We start from the raw sequence: 20,158 nt of genomic DNA on the forward strand, positions 1-20,158 counted from the left end.
ATAACATAATATAGTATTGTTTGGTCCCTTACAATGAGTACAGTTGCAGCTCTAGAGGGAAGAAGAGCACGGAAATCAGGATCCTGTCTGTTTTATAGTGACCAGATGGCTTGCTTAACCCGGACGTTTATAGAAAATGCATATCGTGGGGCTGCATTAAAATCAATCAATGCAGCATTGCATGATACAATACACTTTATAAGCATCGCCCATTAATGGTTGCCACCTGGCCACCATGCCGTATTGTATTAAACGCTCTAGCATTGTTACAGAGTAGCGCAGGATTCCATGTTGTTAGTTGGTCTTATAGTCACAATACCTCATCTTCCATTGCGAAGCCAAATGTAAATGCCCTGCTTCAAAGTTAAATTACATATTGTACCGGTCCCACACATGTATGTGTATATATTTATATACACTGTGTGTAATATATATATATATATATAATATAATATAATCTATAGCTGATAATTACCTGCTGTGTCTTGAAATGATAGCCTCTACCACGTTGGAAGCTGTTCCATTTATCTACCACTTTCACACAAATAAGTTCCTTACCTTAAATCTAAAAGCATTGATCCTCATGATGATTTCCTATGCATTTTCTGAGGGTGGTTTAGAGCATAGGTTGAGTCTTGCCCCTGATCCTCGCTAGTAATCAATCTGTCTCATGCTTTTACAATATATGGGTAAGCATTAATGTAAAACTGCATTGATAGATCATTTATAGCAGAGGTTCTCAACCTGTGGGTCGCGACCCCTTTGGGCGTCGAACGACCCTTTCACAGGGGTCGCCTAAGACCATCGGAAAATACATATTTCACAATATATAATTACATAATTTTATGGTTGGGGGTCACCACAACATATGAACTGTATTAAAGGGTCGCGGCATTCGGGAGGTTGAGAACCGCTGATTTATAGGGTTTCTTCACTATGTGGAAAATAAAAACTGTTAATAAAGGCTCTGCGCAGCGAAAACACTTCCCCATGCATGCGATACTAAGAAAATATGTAAATTGTAACCACTTTTTAATAAACAATTTTGTTATCTATGTCAAAATGAATATTATATTACCAGTTTTTTGTTTTTTTTCTTCAGGCCGGACCTGATTGACATGGATACTGTTGCTGTTCAAAGCAACATTACAAACTTAGAAAATGCATTTTATGTAGCTGAGAAGCTGGGTGTCACAAGGCTTCTTGATCCTGAAGGTGAACAAACAGTAATCATATATTCAGAAGATGACATTGTATAAACAACGAGGATGAGAAAACATACAGTTCTGTTTTGTTTTTTTTGTTCTAGATGTTGACGTTTCTTCACCAGATGAGAAGTCAGTAATAACGTATGTTGCATCAATGTATGATGCATTTCCAAAGACGCCAGACGGTGGAGAAGGAATTAGTGCAAGTGTAAGAAATTATTTTCTAATGTTTAGTTTTCATTTTTATATTTAAAATATATTATTATATTTTAACTGAAAACCCAGAAGGGTTTGCCATTTGCAGAGTCTTAGCTTTATTTATTTAGGTTTATTTTTCACTGCGAGGCTGGTAGGTGAGTGAGGCTTCCTTCCAGCAGAAACATGAGGTCCTTAGGGGCATGACCATGCATACACATCCATCCATACACACACACATACATCCATACACACACACATACATCCATACACACACATACATCTATACACACACACATACATCCATACACACACACACACATACGTCCATAAACACACACACACACATAACATCCATACACACACATACATCCATACACACACACACACACATACATCCATACACACACACACACATACATCCATACACACACATACATCCATACACACACATAAAATCCATACACACACATACATCCATACACACACACACATACATCCATACACACACACACACATACATCCATACACACACATACATCCATACACACACATACATCCATACACACAAACACATCCATACACACACACACACACATACATCCATACACACACACATACATCCATACACACACATACATCCATACACACACACACATACATCCATACACACACATACATCCATACACACAAACACATACACCCATACACACACATACATCCACACACACATACATCCATACACACACACACATACATCCATACATCCACACACACACACACACATACATCCATACACACACATCCACACACACACTCACATACATCCATACACACACACACATACATCCACACACACACATACATCCATACACACACACATACATCCACACACACATACATTCATACACACACACACATACATCCATACACACACACACATACATCCATACATCCACACACACACACACACACACACACATACATCCATACACACACATACATCCATACACACACATACATCCATACACACACATACATCCACACACATACTCACATACATCCATACACACACACACACACACACACATACACACACACATACATCCACACACACACATACATCCATACACACACACACACACACATACATCCACACACACAAACACATCCATACACATACATCCATACACACACACATACATCCATACACACATACACCCATGCACACACACACGCTAACATCCATACACACACATAAACCCACATATAGATCTCCTTTCCTTAGCTCATCTTCTGGTGCAACATTTGTACTATGGGGGTCACTTGATCTCGAGTGTGCACCTCCTGGCTACAGTAGCCTGAACAGTGCAGCAACTATAATGCGGCCGGTGCATCAGCATTTTATCCATTTTCCATGTGCCTGGTTTGCCTAATGGATAATCCGCCACTGGTAGTAGGAACAGATGGGCAGACTAGATGGGCCAAATAGTTATTTTCTGCTTTCAGATTCTGCTAAGGGGCTAATATTTGGATAGGCATTTAAGTTGCAAAGTAAACAGTGCTGAATTCTGTGATGAATGGATAACGTCTGCTAGCACCTCTCATAATTATCAGTTAGTTATATCCCTCATAGGTACATAGGTACAGATAGATGGGTTAAAATGATAAGCAACATTTTCAGAAGGTGGCACCATAATTATTTTACCATTGTTGGTTGTTTTTCTTTAATCATCATTGCAGGTTCCTGTGTTCCTATATCCTATGATAGCTGATAAATGTCCAGTGAAGCATCTTTGCAATAGCTGTGTTGAGCTAACAGCAGTCTTGTTTTGTTCTAGGACGTGGAAGTGAAGTGGATAGAATACCAGAATATGGTTAACTACCTCATCCAGTGGATCAGGCACCATGTTGGCCTAATGTCTGAGAGGAATTTCCCTAATAATGCTGTAGAGCTTAAGGTATGCTACCATATCCTCCAACACGGGCCCATGCATAAAAAGGGTTAACCGTAAAAAAAGCGATGCTGATGCAAAGTCTGAACAGCGTTCTTATCATCATAGCAATCAGCAGTGATGGGGGAGCAATTTATTAGATGCAGCGGCCACTAGAAAGCTTTTCAAACTTTGCAGCGGAATCACTTTTTTAAATGTATTTCTTTACTATTTCTTTTACTACCTTTTTGGTAGGTCCAATTGTGTTGGTGATAACATGTATGGTCTGATTCATTTGTTTATGGCATCATATACTATGTATGTATGTGTGTATATATATATATATATATATATATATATATATATATATATATATATATATATATATATATCCTCAGTCCAAGATTTAGCTGCAAGATACCTAATAAACATATACATTTTATACATAATGCTACCTGTCCCTCCTGGCCTCCAGAGTAGTATTAGTTTAGTTGTTTGCCAGGAAAGCCTTCTACTCCTCTAAATGTGAAAGGGGCAAGGACATTAATATGTTGTTTCTGTACTAAAGGTGATACAAGTATGTAAAGGCACTCATTCTTCTCATGGCTGTCACTGATAGAATTAGCTTTTATTGAGGATCTGTTGTAGATCCTTGCCTTTTTATGCGGTTGCTTTCAAAAGCTGCCGAATTGGTATTGGAATGTTGCAACCTGTACGAAAATAAAGGATGGAAAGCTTATTTCATGTGAAATCACATGCACCTTAAAGCTTATACTGCTGTGACCTTTTGTCCATTATCCAATACATGTACACTTGCAGCTGCAGAAGTGCTCAGTGATTTTGTCAAGTAGTGACACGAGAGCCTTTCCCTCAGCACCAACCATTGTATTATATATATTGTATATATATAACTGTACCTAAAGATTTCAGTGAGGACCACTCTGGCTTTCTGGGTGAAAACATGGAGTAGATCTTCTTGTGTTCCTAGCATCTCCCCCTCTCTCCAGAATTAACGGTCTTATATTAATGCAGACCTTACTTACTTATATGACTAACTCGTCTAATACATGTCTGTCTCTCCTTGCAGGCACTTTATCAACAATACTTGCAATTCAAAGAGAAGGAAATCCCACCAAAGGAGACACAAAAAGCTAAAATTAAGCATCTGTACTCATTGCTAGAGGTCAGTGTCGCTGTTTCTTGCTCGCACTTGTAACTGTGGATAAGGGGAACGTTTCACTTCAAATTCCTCTTATATTTTGAAAGGCTTGGATTGAGTTTGGACGTATCAAGCTCTGCCAGGGATATCATCCAAACGATATAGAAAAAGAATGGGGAAAGCTGATTATCGCCATGTTTGAAAGGGAGAAGGCGATAAGGCCAGAAATTGAACGGTATGTAAAATGGCGAGTTCAGTATAAATGAATTATATCTATGAAACTTAAGGTCATGATGATGATGTTGGACATAGGAGGCATAATCATCATTAAGTATATGGTCACCTTTGTTAGCCGTCACATTCATAATCAAGCACATCATTTTTATAGCAGTGACTCTGACATTCTGCGTATGGTGATTAACTCCCTGGTATTCCTTTCCCGACTTCCGCCAGCTGCCCCCCCCAGGTGAATAAGACAAACACTTCAAGTAGTGTTATCACCATAGCAACTGCAGGTGCCTTCCTGTTGATAGAACTGTTCCATTGGTTGCTTTGGCGATAAGCCCAAACTTTACACCGGAATGACCCCATAAACAGTATTGTGCAAAAGTTTTAGGCAGTTGTGGAAAAAACTCTGTAAAATAAAAAATATGTTAATAGTTTATTTTTATTATTTAGCAAAATGCAAGGAGAGCAAACAGAAGAAAAGGCAAAGGGCGGTCACACCAAATAATTGTTTGATTACAAATAAATACAAATGATACAAATAAACTATTAATAGGTCTATTTTTTACGATTCTTACTTTAGAGCATTTTTTGTACACCTGCCTAAAACTTTTGGACAGTCCTGTATATGTGTTTGTATAGTAGAGCTTAGACACATACATATAGCAAAAATACAGCTTTCTAAACATGTTATTATTGGTATAACATTTAATATAATTGTATAATATATAAGTATATATAGTGTTTACAAATTCCAACGAGACATATGTATTAGAAGCCAAGCCTCTATGATGTTTATGCATATTCTCGTGCCATTGCTATATCTGTAGGTGTGAAACGCACACGCTGGGCTTAACCATTTGATTCGCCAGAATGTATGTTTGTCTCTGACGTATCCTGAGCGTTGCCTTCTTCATATGGAGTGCTAAGGTGCATCAACAACTGTTTCTTGGGACTGACACACGGAGAATAATTGAAATATTTGGCATATCCATTTCCCACAGACGCCCAGATGAAGCTAATCAGTCCTAACATGCACAGCATTAAAAAGAGAGCAGGGGGGCGAAGTTGAACGGGTATATATGGCTCCGGGCGAAATCCTTTGAAGAGCTATCTGAACATTATTTGCTGGGTTTTGAATATACATGTTGGAGCCTATTTAAGAATAGACGCTAGTGGTACGTTTAGCCAGTAGGGATAGTTTTTCTTTCCTTGAAGCTGTACATTTTTCCCCCCCAAACCTTTATCTTTTATCATACTGTCACAGTGAATGGATAAGTAGGGGTCGCTGCTATAAAAATGAACAGCACCTGTTATGGCTACTATAGTAGTGATTCTGTACTCACGGGCAGCAGCCGCACTAGCCTTGACTCCAATGAGAACTTACTATCTGTTAAGTGTGGTCCTACCATGATCAACTCGTATATCAGCTTTGGCAGCGAGCAGCCTGGGAGGCAAAGGTAAGTCCAGTAAAAACCAAAAGCCCCGAAATGTTCCAGATTCTGTTTTCTGCATTTTGGACCCAGAAATCCATTGATATTTATATCTTAAATTCAGATGCACCTTATGGGGAAAAGTATTTTTTATTAAGTTGGAGTTCATTTTTTGCCAAAATATATATTTTTTTTTGTGTGAATTTTTAAAAATATTTTCTTTTATCCCCCTGCTTTTAGGCTGGAAATGCTGCAGCAGATAGCAAACCGAGTGCAGAGGGACAGCATGGGATGTGAAGACAAGCTGATCCTTGCACGCAATGCACTGCAGGCTGTGAGTTTACAACTGTATACTATAACACTGCTTTTATTCATGGCATAATCTTATTACTTATTACCGTAAGTTATTATTATTACTTATTTTACCATAGATTCATTATTAAGGGTTTTCACTCTGTACAGTTTAATTCCTTCGATAGTAAAGATTTTTAACTTAAAGATTACTTCTTTCTTTTGCTGGATATTTTTTTAACGCTGATAATTACCAATATAAACTCTGATGCATTATTATGATAGCATGGTTAGCAAATAAGTTCAATTGTAGAGGAATTAAAAGCAGCACTGTACTTCAACTCACAGGATGCCAAAAGGATGGAATCTGGGATCCAACTTCAGCATGAAACAGAGGTCGCGGGCTACCTGATCGAGTGCGAGAACCTACTGCGGCAGCAGCTTCTTGATGTGCAGACGCTGGTAGACGGGAAATACTATCAAGCAGACCACCTGGTACAGAGGTACATGTGCCCACAGCAAACTGGCCATAATGCACGTCACCTTTGCAAATGCAATGAAATATTTAAGTAGCTGAATTTCACTATTAAGTGCATATTTTTGCTTTACAAAAAGGAAATCAGTGTTTGTCTCTCCTGTATTACGGCACATTATTTGTGAATAACTCCCTTAATCCGATCACAACTATGATGTGTTTCATTTGCATGCCCAAGCAGCAATCTTTTTTCTGTATACTGTTTCTTTATACCTTTAATAATCTTGGAAGTAGTACATATGCTGCTGGTGACCTTTATAAAGTTTTAAAAAAAACAAACTAAATCTCTTTATACTTTTTTAATAAAAGTGTTTATCTGAAAATGAGCGTTGATTTGTTTATGTGCAGAGTGGCTTCACTGCGCGACGAGCTCCTGGCCATAAGAAATGAATACACATCGATATACAGCAAAGGACGGATGCTTACTTCTGACCAGGCAAATCTTATGATATCAGGAATATCACAAAGTCTGAACTCAGGATTTTCACAGAGTTTGAACCCTGCAATGAGCTCCACAATGAACTCTAGCCTTTCTCACACTATGGCACCTTCTATGTCGCCGACAAGCCTGACACCGGGTCTTCCGTCAAGCTTAACTCCAGCTATTTCTCACGGCTTTAACTCACAGTTGGCTCAGCCTATGTCTCCAGTTATGACTCCAAGCTTTGCACCAAACTTTAATCCAGGTTTAATCCAGAACTATGCAACCGGGATGAATACAAACCCTTTACAGTCACTAAAGCTTGTGCCCGTCAAAAGACCCATATTAAAATCTTCCTTTGCTGATCAAAACTTACCAGAAGAAGAAGCAAATTTAAGATTTGTTCAGGACCTCTTGAACTGGGTAGAAGAAATGCAGGTAACATTTACTGTCACATCTTTATAATTAGAAGAGCATACAGATATGCCAGTTCTTCATTAAAAGAAGACAGGGAGACAACCATATTGTATTTAACGTGAGTTTAAGATTTTAGTGTGTTACAATTTGAGCTTTCCTCAGTGGTATACCATAAAATGTTGGGGTCTCGTGTAGGCTGTGTCGAGCAATGTAGAAACAGTTATGTCATTGAACAGAAAATGTAGCTTGTAGTGTCAGCTGTGTTCCTGTGTTTCTTGCCGTTGGAGTGACCTGTGTGGATTGACCATGTTGCTGTTCTCTGACAGGTTCAACTTGATCAGGCAGAATGGGGTTCAGACCTGTCCACTATCGAAAGCCATTTAGAGATTCACAGAAATTTCCAAGGGGCTGTTGAGGAGTTTGAAGCCAGTTTCAAGGAGGCAAAAACGAGCGAGGTATAAGCACACATACCCCTTTCCTTGTGTGGATTTGCATTGTGTGTAGAGCTAACAAGTCATCTCATGTTGTACTATACAGAGAACTAAAAGTATTAACCAGATGTCTAGCGCTTTTTCTTTTGTACCAACATTTCAGAGATTTATGTCTTTAAACTGCAGTGGGGTTTAGTCAAACAGGTGATTTTAGAAGAAAACAGTTCTCGGTCGTGCAACGCAACCTCTTGGCAGCATGTCTCAATGCTTAATTGAAGGTGCCCTGCCTTTGAGATATAAATATCATACACAATTAAGCTACAGGCATGCCAAGCTATGTCTCTGCTTGCAAGAGTGGAGCATTCATGTTTTTAAAATATAATTACACGTCAAGCATACAATGCCCTTGGCTCTAAATTACTGCATGTTTTATATCGAGATCTTTACATACCATCCTTTTCCAATAAATCTTTTACAGCTAAGCTTTTATTACATCTTATTCGTGAGCGCTTCCTACACACAATGTGGTTATTTTACCAGGAACTGTTTTCAAGAAGAATAAACATTGATATATATGGTTGGTGGCTTAGAATTGTATTCTCTTGACTCTCAGCTCACCTGTATCACTGATGTTTATGAGAAACCCGCTCCCCAGAGCTTCTTCTGCAAGAAGGGCTGACCTGGCAATGCATAATGCATCGTACAATCTGTGAGAGGGCTTCTCTCCACATTATCTGTGCCAGCTCTTCCCTTTCTTGGAGAAGATGCTTGTTGTGGTTGGTCCACCATGATGTGTACCAAAGTTTTCTCATTTGAATAACATGTCCCAAGGCCATATGCCATCCTGCGGTGCCCAGTGTTTTATGTATAGACACATTTTAGCACCCGCGCACACATCAGTCTGCGGATTTTTATGTTTATAGAGAGGAAAAACCTCTGGTCTTTTATACTATGTAATCAATATTTGATATTGTGGCAGCTGTAATAGTGATTAGTTAACAGTGCATAAATAACTGCACTAACATTATTATTATTATAACACAATTATTATCTTTTCGGCTCCAGATGTCCGGCAGTCTTAAAAGCAGCTACTCTGAGACTATGCAGAAACTTGAGAGTCAGTACTTGAAACTCGTGGTAAGGTTAATTCTTCAAGTCCATTTTTCAAAAAGCAGCTACATATGATGGTTAACAGAACATTTTTTTTCCTTTGCTTCTGTAACACAAAAAGAATTTATCGAAAAACCGGCAAAGGAACCTGGACTCTCTTCACAGTTTTGTGGCCAAGGCCACAAGGGAACTTATATGGCTGAACGAAAAAGAAGAAGAGGAGGTGGCATATGACTGGAGTGAAAGAAACCAGAACATCTCTGCCAAGAAGGACTATCATGCAGTAAGTGTTGTATTTTGAATGACCGCGATGCTTCGAGCCAGGCATCACAAGTGGTCTAATGTGAATATCTCTTTTGTCAAGGACCTAATGAGAGAACTTGATCAAAAAGAGGAGAACATCAAGTTGGTGCAGGACATGGCAGAGCAGATGTTGCTTCAGAATCATCCCGCAAGGTCAACTATCGAGGTATGTATGGACAAACCTTAAACATGACGTCACCAGTTCCTGCAGGCTCCTGGGGTGGAAAGGAGGCTCAGGCTAAAATTCACCCAAGTATGGAGGGAGGGTCGGGGCGGAGCAGTGGTCCTGCAGGATGCCTCTCACAGTTTTGTGATGATATGGTTAGATCTCCTGTCCTTAAAAACAGTGAAGAGCTCCCTAAATTTCATATTTTTATCAGCTTGTGTTCTTATTTGAATGTTTCTCAATATGGATGAGCTTACTTGTTCTGATTAGGACACAGCACACCATCGATACACTTTATCTATGCTTTGTGCAACCAAATATCCCAGAGAATAAACCGTCATAATATTACTCTTTCCGGCCTCATATGCAATTCATTCAGATTATATATATATGTGTGTGTGTGTGTATATATATATATATATATATATATATATATATATATATACATTCATTGTTTGCAATAGTTTCTCCATCTGTTTAAGTTATCCTTCTATGTGCTTCATTTCTAGGCCTACAAAGCTGCCATGCAGACGCAGTGGAACTGGATTTTGCAGCTTTGTCACTGCGTAGAGCAGCATATGCGCCAGAACGCTGCCTATTTTGAGGTATAGTCATTACTTATTCCAGAGGATAATAAATCGGGAATGTTGAAGTTTATCCTCTCTGTTTAGCTTTCATCATACACATTCAGTAGCTATTATATTTATACAAGATTATGTTATCATCATGAGGACACCAGCACCCAGTAACTTTGTAATATACTATAGAAGATTTCATATTAACCCTTTCATGACCAATGATGAACCAGGTACGTCATGAAAAAGATGTACACAGAGGACCAGTCACATACCTGTGGGGCCATCATAAAAAGGAGTGCACATTCATATAATCTTTCATGATCTCAGAGGTCACTTCTTCAGATTGAATGACGCTAATGCTTCTTTAATTCCGAATAGGAGACCCATTCCGAATCTACGTGGTTTTTCTATGTCGGACAAAAAAGTGGTGTCACGACTAAAGGCAGTATGGGGCATAAACCCTAGATAACTAATGAACATATTTCTTTTCATACCCATCTGCTTTATTTTGTGTCAAAAGATGATGAATCTTATGGTTCTATTATTACAGTACTTCAATGACACCAAAGAAGCCACAGATTATCTGAAGAGTCTGAAAGATGCCATTCTAAGAAAGTACAGCTGTGACAAGTCTACTAGTCTCCACAAGTTGGAGGACTTGGTCCAGGAGTCTATGGTAAGGACCACAAACGAGAATCATATCTACGGCACACTTTTCGGTATTATTTTTAGAATCTTCAGTTTAGTGCTAAGCAGGATGTAGACTTTTAGATAAGCTTCCATTATTACCTTGTTTGCTTGCATATTCAGATATTTACTTTTTTAGCGTGGTAACTAAAATAAATATCTCAACAAAATGAAATGGATGAAATAATTAGAAGAAGAAAATCATTTTCATGTCACGATGGCTTTTTGTCTTTTCTAAATTCTTTAGGAAGAAAAGGAGGAGCTTTTGCAGTACAAGGGCACGGTTGCCAGTTTAGTTGGAAAAGCAAAGTCAATAGTCCAGCTGAAACCACGGAACCCTGAGAATCCACTTAAAGCGTCTATCCCTATCAGAGCTATATGTGACTACAGACAAATCGAGGTAATGCTCTTTTGAAAATAGCTTGCTATGTTTATGTCTTTAATTATTAGCTTTTACTTGATTAGCTTCTTTGTCCAAAAACTGTAGGTAAGAACTTACTACACTATGCATAATAAAGAAGCTGTTGAGCTTCCCATACAAGAAGAACTGAGCTTACCCAGCATATTATGAGCATAATAAGAAGACTTAATAAGGTGTCCAAGGAAATAAGAAATGCATATATCAGAATAATTGTTGTTCTTATTATTATTATCAGAATGAATATTATTAGTAGTAGTAGTAGTAGTAGTATTCCATCAGGAATAGAAATAGTTAGTTTCAAGAATTCTTAAGGAGAATGATCTGCTTTTTCTCCCATGCAGAATAAGCAGCAGGTATTCAAACTGCATACAAAGTAATCCATTTAGAAAATAATACACTTGTTTTATTCTATCTCCAATTTTTGTTTAGATCACAATTTACAAAGATGATGAATGTATATTAGCAAGTAACTCACACCGTGCGAAATGGAAGGTGATCAGCCCGACCGGCAATGAAGCTATGGTCCCTGCTGTATGTTTTACAGTACCACCGCCAAATAAAGAGGCTGTTGATGCAGCAAACCGGTACGGCTGTCTTGTTTTACATGTTTATTAATTTGAAATTGAAATGACAAGGTTGTAAAGAAATATTAAAAACAGAGAATCATATATATTTTAAGGGAGGTGAATAACATGATATGGTATACGTAGCAGGTTGGTTCATGGGCTGCTCATGAACTGTTTAACAGGACTGTGAATAAAGATTTTGTATTTTTGCAGGATTGAACAGCTGTATCAGAGTGTGCTAGCGCTATGGCATGAATCCCATGTAAATATGAAGAGCATCGTGTCCTGGCATTACCTAGTGAATGAAATCGAAGCAATCCGGGCCAGCAAGGTTTCCTCTGTAAGTTCAGGATCCTCATACTGTTAGGACTTTGTGGACAATCGGTGAAGAATGTTGGGAAGTGTTTGACCTTGGCTGTCATGTCCTAGTATGTGGCTGGACTTGTAGTCATATAACAAGCACAGAGCTTGTATGAAATCACTTTGAGTGAACAGGCTTACCCGTTGACCTCTTTGATATGATTGTTTAATTACATGTTTACATCTTTAGTTACATCTGTGAATTAATTAATCATTCTGTTTTGAATTTCAGATTAAAACCCTTCTTCCAGGGGAACACCAACAGATTCTAAGCAATCTAAAGGCCCGTTTTGATGAATTCCTTGACGACAGTCAAGAATCTAAGATGTTCACAGTGTCTGACATAGGCCAGCTTGAGAGGGAGGTCAATGTCTGCAAATTGTACTACGAGGAACTTCTAAAATCTGCAGAAAGAGGTAAATGCATAATTGAAGTATACGTTTAATAGCACTGTTTGTGTCCGTCAGAATAAATAAATATACCGTATTGGCTCGAATATAGGCCGCACTTTTTTCCCCCACTTTAAGTTTTTAAAGTGGGGGTGCGGCCTATATTCGGGGTCTAGCGCCCGACGCCCGGGACATGCAGTCCCGGGCGCCGGGCAGGCAGCGGTGCAGGGGACCTGCATCCTACTGTCTGATACGCTCAGACAGCCTCCCCTGCCAGCACTTCCCACGGGGGGGGGTGCCGGCACGGGAGGTTGTCTAAGCGTTTTACCTCTGCCCACCCCCGACTAGGGCTGCAACTAACGATTATTTTAATAATCGATTAGTTGGCCGATTATTTTTTCGATTAATCGATTAATCGGATAAAAAAATACATTATTTTAAATTGAAGAAAAATTGCAATAAAAAACGTACAATTTACACTTTCATCTCTTTATTGCAATGGCCTCTCTCTATTCACCTTCTTATTTTACTGACATAATAATAATAAAAGCTACAAGAACCCAAACACAGTGCTTCTCAAACTAGGTTTTAATACAAAGTTATTAGTAAATATTAATTCATATGTTAACTATTTTTCATATTTAATAAAAACTGAGAAAAAAGCCTTGTTTAAATTTTTTTATTTACCAAACTGCCCCCAGTTATGCACATCTGACCCCCAGCTTGCCACTCTGCCCCCATATATGCCTTATACCTCTTATATGCCAGATTCCACTGTGCCCCCTGATATGCCACTGTGCCCCTGATATGCCTTATACTCCTTATATGCCAGTGATATGCAACTGAGCCCCCTGATATACCTTTTACCCCCAGATATGTTTATGCCTCCCTGATATGCCTAATATCCATATGCCTTATACCCCCTATATGCCCTAAAAATTCATAATACCCCCCATACACCACTATAACTCACTCATACACCACTCTGGCTCCTCCCCCTCCCATACACCACTCTGGCTCCTCCCCCTCACATACACCACTCTGCCTCCTCCCCCGCCCATACATCACTTTGGCTCCTCCCCTCCCATACATCACTTTGCCTCCTCCCCCTCCCATATACCACTCTGCCTCCTCCCCTCCCATACATCACTTTGGCTCCTCCCCCTCCCATACTCCACTCTGCCTCCTCCCATACACCACTCTGCCTCCTCCCCCTCCCATACATCACTTTGGCTCCTCCCCCTCCCATACATCACTTTGCCTCCTCCCCCTCCCATACATCACTTTGCCTCCTCCCCCCTCCCATACTCCACTCTGCCTCCTGTGAACCTCCGTTTCTGACAAGACACCAGGGAGCCGGGTAGAGAGGCAGAGTGGCGTATGAGAGGGGGAGGAGCCAGAGTGGTGTATTGGAGGGTGGCTCCCATACACCCCTCTGACTCCTCCCCCCTCCCATACACCGCTCTGCCTCTCTGCTCGGCTCCGTTACTGAAGGCACTTTCACTGCAGCTTCAAAGAAGCCACAGTGTAAGTGAAGGGCAGTAACGGAGTCTGTCTGTGCGATGCAGACCGTGGGGCTGTCAGAGAGGATGATTCTCTGTCAGCAATCGCACAGAAAGACTCCGTTACTCACCTTCACTTACACTGTGGCTTCTATGAAGCTGCAGGGAAAGTGCCTGTCAGTAACAGTGCCGGGTAGAGAGGCAGAGTGATGTATGGGAGGGGGGAGGAGGCAGATGGGAGGGGGAGAGAGACGGAAGTGAGAGACCGGCCGACAGTGAGGGGAATCCAGGTCTCCTGCAGCGTCGCGGGGGACCTGGATTCTAGTGTTATAATCCGATCTCTGTTTGAGGTCGGATTATATAAAGAGAGGAGTTTTTCAGAGCATTTGCTCTGAAAAAAAACCTCTTTTTATAATCGATAAAAATCGATCCGATTAATCGATGATGAAATTCGTTGCCAACGATTTTCATAATCGATTATTATCGATTTTATCGATTAGTTGTTTCAGCCCTACCCCCGACTTACCGGAGCAGACTCCCGGGTGTCTTGCGGGGCCGGCGGGAGACATCTACGCAATACGCGTATGCAACTTCCGGTACCGGTACCGGAAGTTGCATACGCGTATTGCGTAGATGTCCCTCGCCGGCCCCGCAAGACACCCGGGAGTCTGCTCCGGTAAGTCGAGGAGGGGGGGGGCAGAGGAGGACAGTGGCAGCATATCTCGGGGGGGGGGGACAGTGGTAGCATATCGGGGGGGAGGACAGTGGTAGCATATCGGGGGGGAGGACAGTGGTAGCATATCGGGGGGGGGCAGTGGTAGCATATCGGGGGGGAGGACAGTGGTAGCATATCGGGGGGGGCAGTGGTAGCATATCGGGGGGGACAGTGGTAGCATATCGGGGGGGGACAGTGGTAGCATATCGGGGGGGGAGGAGGACAGTGGTAGCATATCGGGGGGGGCAGAGGAGGACAGTGGTAGCATATCTGGTGGGGGAGGACAGTGGCAGCATATCTCGGGGGGGGGCAGAGTGGCAGCATGTTTTTTTTGGTGCTTTTTTAAAGAAAAAAAAACTTTTTCTTTAAAAAAGCACCAAACTTTTAGGGTGCGGCCTATATACGGGGGCGGCCTATATCCGAGCCAATACGGTATATATATATATATATATATATATATAATATATATATACTTCAGCACACCATTTGGAATCCCACAATTAACTGTGTTTTAATGGCATTTAATTCGTATTCTTCACACAATGGCTGTTTATTAGAGTTTATTAGGCATACGCGTTTTGCTTTTACAGGTGTGCATTATTTGCTAATAGTACCTGTGAATTAGACAAGTAGCAACAACAACTGCTAAATGTTAGTGGTATAAATGAACCGGAAAGGAATTATTTAATGGCTGCACTGAATTGGTAGCTCGAATAAGTGAATAAGTACAACGGCACCACATGATGGCCAAAGTGAGAAATACAGTCTCTGCACAAAAATGTTGTGGGTTCTGACAAATTCAATGGGGTCTAAGGTTTTCAACTCAATGGTAAATGATCGTGTTACTTTCATGTTTGGAATTTTAAGTACTAAATTCAGCAAGGGTTAGACTTTCTGGAAGTCATTAATAGTCAACATGTGTGTTAATGAATAAACTCCCGAGAGCGAGTGTACAACACAACGTTACATTCGATCAGCCTCCACCTTCCTGTGGCTTTACAGATGTTGTTGAGCTAGATCTTCCAACATTCTTCTTGTAAACCAAGGATAATCAACCGGTTGTCCCATCAGAAGTTGTAGAACTATCACAAGGATTGGTAAACCACTTACTAGTTGAATGTTTTACAACATCTTAATATAAGTTGGCTACCCTTAACTAGATTTTGTTTACAAGCATCATGGAGATACTGTCTGAAGAGTCCAAGGTCACATACTCATGCAATAGACTGTGTCTCTTGCTGGTGGACTTTAACATGTTAGTATATGAGCATATTAGCACTTACATGGCGGGGGGGGGTTCTCTCTTGCAAAACTGTCTCACCTTCTGTTATGGCTTACACAAACTTCTATGAGATTTGCCTGTAAATGTTACATTTGTTATTCAACAGAGGAGCAAGAAGAATCAATTTACAATCTGTACGTGTCTGACGTTCGTAACTTCCGCCTCCGACTGGAGAATTGTGAAGAGCGTCTAATAAGGCAAATCAGGACTCCATTAGACAGAGATGACATCCATGAAAGTGTGTTAAGAATTTCTGAACAGGAGGTATGTCTCCGTACAGATTCTTCCGAACGTGTGTTCTGCAATGCAGGATGTCAAAGTCAAAGAATACACGCAATCTGGAATGATTGTTAGAACCAAAATATACTGATTGGAGTACTAATGGCGTAAAGGCATGCATTTCAAATATATATATATATTAGTATGAAAACGTTTTTTTATTTTTAGCTGATAATGGAACAAAATTAAGACATGTGGTGTAAATCTTTCAGGCCCAGTCTCCCTGTAATCAGAACCAATCAGAAATACGTGCTAATATTACTGGAAAAATCCATAGTTAGATCACTTTTTATTTGTCTCATTAATGTATGAACTAACTTGTTATCCCCAGTAATAAGAGGTCACCATGTATTTAACCATTTTTTATTATTCCATGTTTGTTCAGAAACTCAAGAAGGAATTGGATCACCTTAAAGTAGATTTGTCAACAATCTCTGAGAAGTGCGAAGAATTCTTCAGTCAAGCTGCTGCCACTCCATCAGTCGAGACACTCCGTGCCGAGCTTAATTTAGTCATTCAAAATATGAACCAAGTCTACTCCATGTCATCTATATATTTGGAAAAGTAAGTGTACTTTAGAGACATAGAACTATTTAAGAATTACCGTATTTGCTCGATTATAAGACGAGGTTTTTTTCAGAGCAAAGGCATATTATGGGGCAGAGTGGCATATAGGGAGGTATAAGGCATTTCAGGAGGCAGAGTGGCGTTAAGGGGGCATTTAATAGAGCACTCTGCCTCCTGAAATGCCTTATACCTCCCTATATGCCACTCTGCCCCATAATATGCCTTTTAACCCCCTAAATGCCAGAGTGGCATATAGGGGTATAAGGCATTTCTGGAGGCAGAGTGCTCTATATAATGCCTTTTGACTCCCTTAATGCCACTCTGCCTCCTGGAATGCCTTATACCTCCCTATATGCCACTCTGCCCCATAATATGCATTTTAACCCCCTAAATGCCAGAATGGGATATAGGGGTATAAGGCATTTCTGGAGGCAGAGTGGCACATAGGGGGTCAAAAGGCATACCATGGGGCACAGTGGCATATAGAGGGTTAAAAGGCATATCATGGGCCACAGTGCCATATTGGTGTGGCAAGCCTGGGGGCAGATGTGCGTAACTGGGGGACAGGTTGGAAAATACAAGAAATAAAAACAAAAAAAAAATATTTTTCTCAATCATAGCTTTTATTAAAAAAATAGTTTACATGAATTAACATTTACTGGTAAAACTTTTTTCCTTTAGGGTCGTCTTATATTCAGGCTTTTTCTTTTTTTCCTAAGTTAATATTCAGATTTTGGGGGGTCGTCTTATAATCAGGGTCGTCTTATAATCGAGCAAATACGGTAAAATAATGCATCAGACTTATGTGAATTGTCTTGGCTTCTATCCAACGAGTGCAGCACTGCTAGATGTGCTAACGTAGCTCTCCATTCTACTTTCTATCTGTGCGGACAGCTATGTTTTGGGTTACTTGTCCACTTCTTACAGTCTAACACTTGTAACCGATTATAAATACCATTTTATTCTCAGATTAAAGACCATAAACCTTGTGCTGAAGAATACTCAAGAAGCGGAATCCCTGGTGAAACTGTACGAAACAAACCTATGTGAAGAAGATGCTGTTACAGCAGACAGAAACAGTATTGAAAGAGTGGTATCCACGCTGAAGGTATAAGTTATTCACGAGAACATACATTGTGTACATGCATACATTGTACGGTGACAACAAACTATCAGTGCCTTTTGTGTCGCCTGACAGTTAAGTGTTCCCTATAAAAATGTGAAACTCACGTAATTATTTCTGGGAAGGGGTTGGCCACTCAGCAGTACTAGGAATAAGACGTTTTTATGCTGCATTTAGTTGCAAAAGCATACGATTCAGAATAGGTAGGTAGAACAGCACCTTTAATGGTACTTTTCCAATCAAGAAGCAAGGAGGGTTTTGAAGAAGGTCCACCATTATGAAGCATATGAATAATAATATTAATAAAAAAATTGCTAGAAAATGAAGGATATGTTGCTAGAAATTCTTCAAAATATATTTATAATGTTAAAGGGCATTCAATAATAATCTTATTGTTGAGGTTGTACAACATGGATATGGTAGTTATTATATAGTCATATAATATTTCTTTTTTTTTTTTAAAGCAATGGCGATCTGAAGTGGATGAGAAACGAGAAGTATTTCACGCCCTGGAAGATGAATTGCAGAAAGCCAAGGCCATCAGTGAACAGATGTTCAAAACGCACAAGGAGCGTGATCTTGACTTCGATTGGCATAAAGAGAAAGCAGACCAGATTGGAGAGAGATGGCAGAACGTGCACTCCCAGATTGAAAACAGGCTTGTGCTTTTTTATTTCCGCATTTTTCAAACACTATATCCTAGAGTACAATTAATTCTAGGGTTGCAACTTTAGCGCCAGCAGATTCGGTAGCGGGTCATTTATAGTTTCATTACGTTAGGTGACAACTACCATCAAATTCCACTGCATACCACCTTAAGCAACCCAAGCCCACACTTCTTTTGTGTGAACAAATATCATTGTCATGAGTTGGCTGAAGTTTTATGAGCAGGCTTTATATGGGTTCATATGTCTCTTATACATATGTAATTATTAGCACTTTTTTCGCTGTTGCTGATATATCCATATGGCCTCAATGCTATAAAACCTATTTGTCGTTTGGTCGTTTAACTGAAATGATTGCATGTCGTTGTATTAGATTACGCGATCTGGGTGGCATTGCCAAGTCTTTGAAGTACTACAGAGAATCGTACTTGGCACTGGACTCTTGGATTAGACAAACAGAGGAAACGCAAAGTACGCTACAAGGGAACCTGCCCGATAATAGCAAGGCACTGTCAAAACAACTGGATCAGCTGAAGGTGAGTCTCATGGGCTTTTTTAAATTACATTTTATTTAGTGTTGTTACAATAGCGAGAGCAAAATGAACAATAGCATCACAACTGACAAAGTACAAAACTGACAATAACATTAACAGACATTTGAATAGGGCCCTGCAAGTTTGCAGTTTGTTAGGAAGCTGAGAGAGGATTAGACGGTTTTCTTTCAGTACTAGGAGGATAAGTTTTATGTTTCTCTGAACATGAGAGGTTTTAGTGAGCATCCTAAGTTAGACTAAGCGAAGGGGACTCTGGTGGAACTGGGTAGAGCGTTCCAGAGATAAAGTACATCAAGGGTAAAATCTTGACTTCGTGGAAAGAAGAAAGACTCAATTCATGTTAAGAGCAGAGATAGGAGCATGGCTATGTAGGTAAGGGTCCTGAGGCTTTAATAAGAAGCTCACTTCTGCAGGATATAATGAGGTGTTGGTTTCAGCCGGGACGTATTTGTGACACTATCATGAAAATATGCACACAGTAGTTGTCAACTTGGATCACAACACATGTGCTATTTCCAGAATACAAATCAAATCAAAAACAAATAAAAAAACTATGCTATATATACTAAAACCTGTACTGATTTAAAACTACTTTACATAGTCAAAGGGTTTACGTAAAGGGGGGATTTGGTAGTATTGTGC

General features: G+C 40.0%; 1 protein-coding gene across 1 annotated transcript in view; it reads left to right on the forward strand.

Annotated features, from left to right (window-relative positions):
• DST (dystonin) overlaps positions 1-20,158 on the forward strand; it is a 219,477-nt gene that overhangs the window by 101,651 nt on the left and 97,668 nt on the right. Inside the window, 23 exon segments of the mRNA XM_053458898.1 lie at positions 1,103-1,215; positions 1,310-1,416; positions 3,245-3,364; positions 4,425-4,520; positions 4,604-4,731; positions 6,395-6,488; positions 6,794-6,948; positions 7,329-7,839; positions 8,145-8,279; positions 9,315-9,386; positions 9,481-9,642; positions 9,724-9,828; positions 10,338-10,433; positions 10,957-11,082; positions 11,341-11,493; positions 11,944-12,098; positions 12,294-12,420; positions 12,673-12,856; positions 16,435-16,592; positions 16,993-17,171; positions 18,144-18,282; positions 18,762-18,955; positions 19,336-19,498. Coding sequence (XP_053314873.1) covers positions 1,103-1,215; positions 1,310-1,416; positions 3,245-3,364; positions 4,425-4,520; positions 4,604-4,731; positions 6,395-6,488; positions 6,794-6,948; positions 7,329-7,839; positions 8,145-8,279; positions 9,315-9,386; positions 9,481-9,642; positions 9,724-9,828; positions 10,338-10,433; positions 10,957-11,082; positions 11,341-11,493; positions 11,944-12,098; positions 12,294-12,420; positions 12,673-12,856; positions 16,435-16,592; positions 16,993-17,171; positions 18,144-18,282; positions 18,762-18,955; positions 19,336-19,498 — 3,472 coding nt within the window.

This window comes from Spea bombifrons, chromosome 3, assembly GCF_027358695.1.
Source record: "Spea bombifrons isolate aSpeBom1 chromosome 3, aSpeBom1.2.pri, whole genome shotgun sequence".
Taxonomy (NCBI): Eukaryota; Metazoa; Chordata; class Amphibia; order Anura; family Pelobatidae; genus Spea; species Spea bombifrons.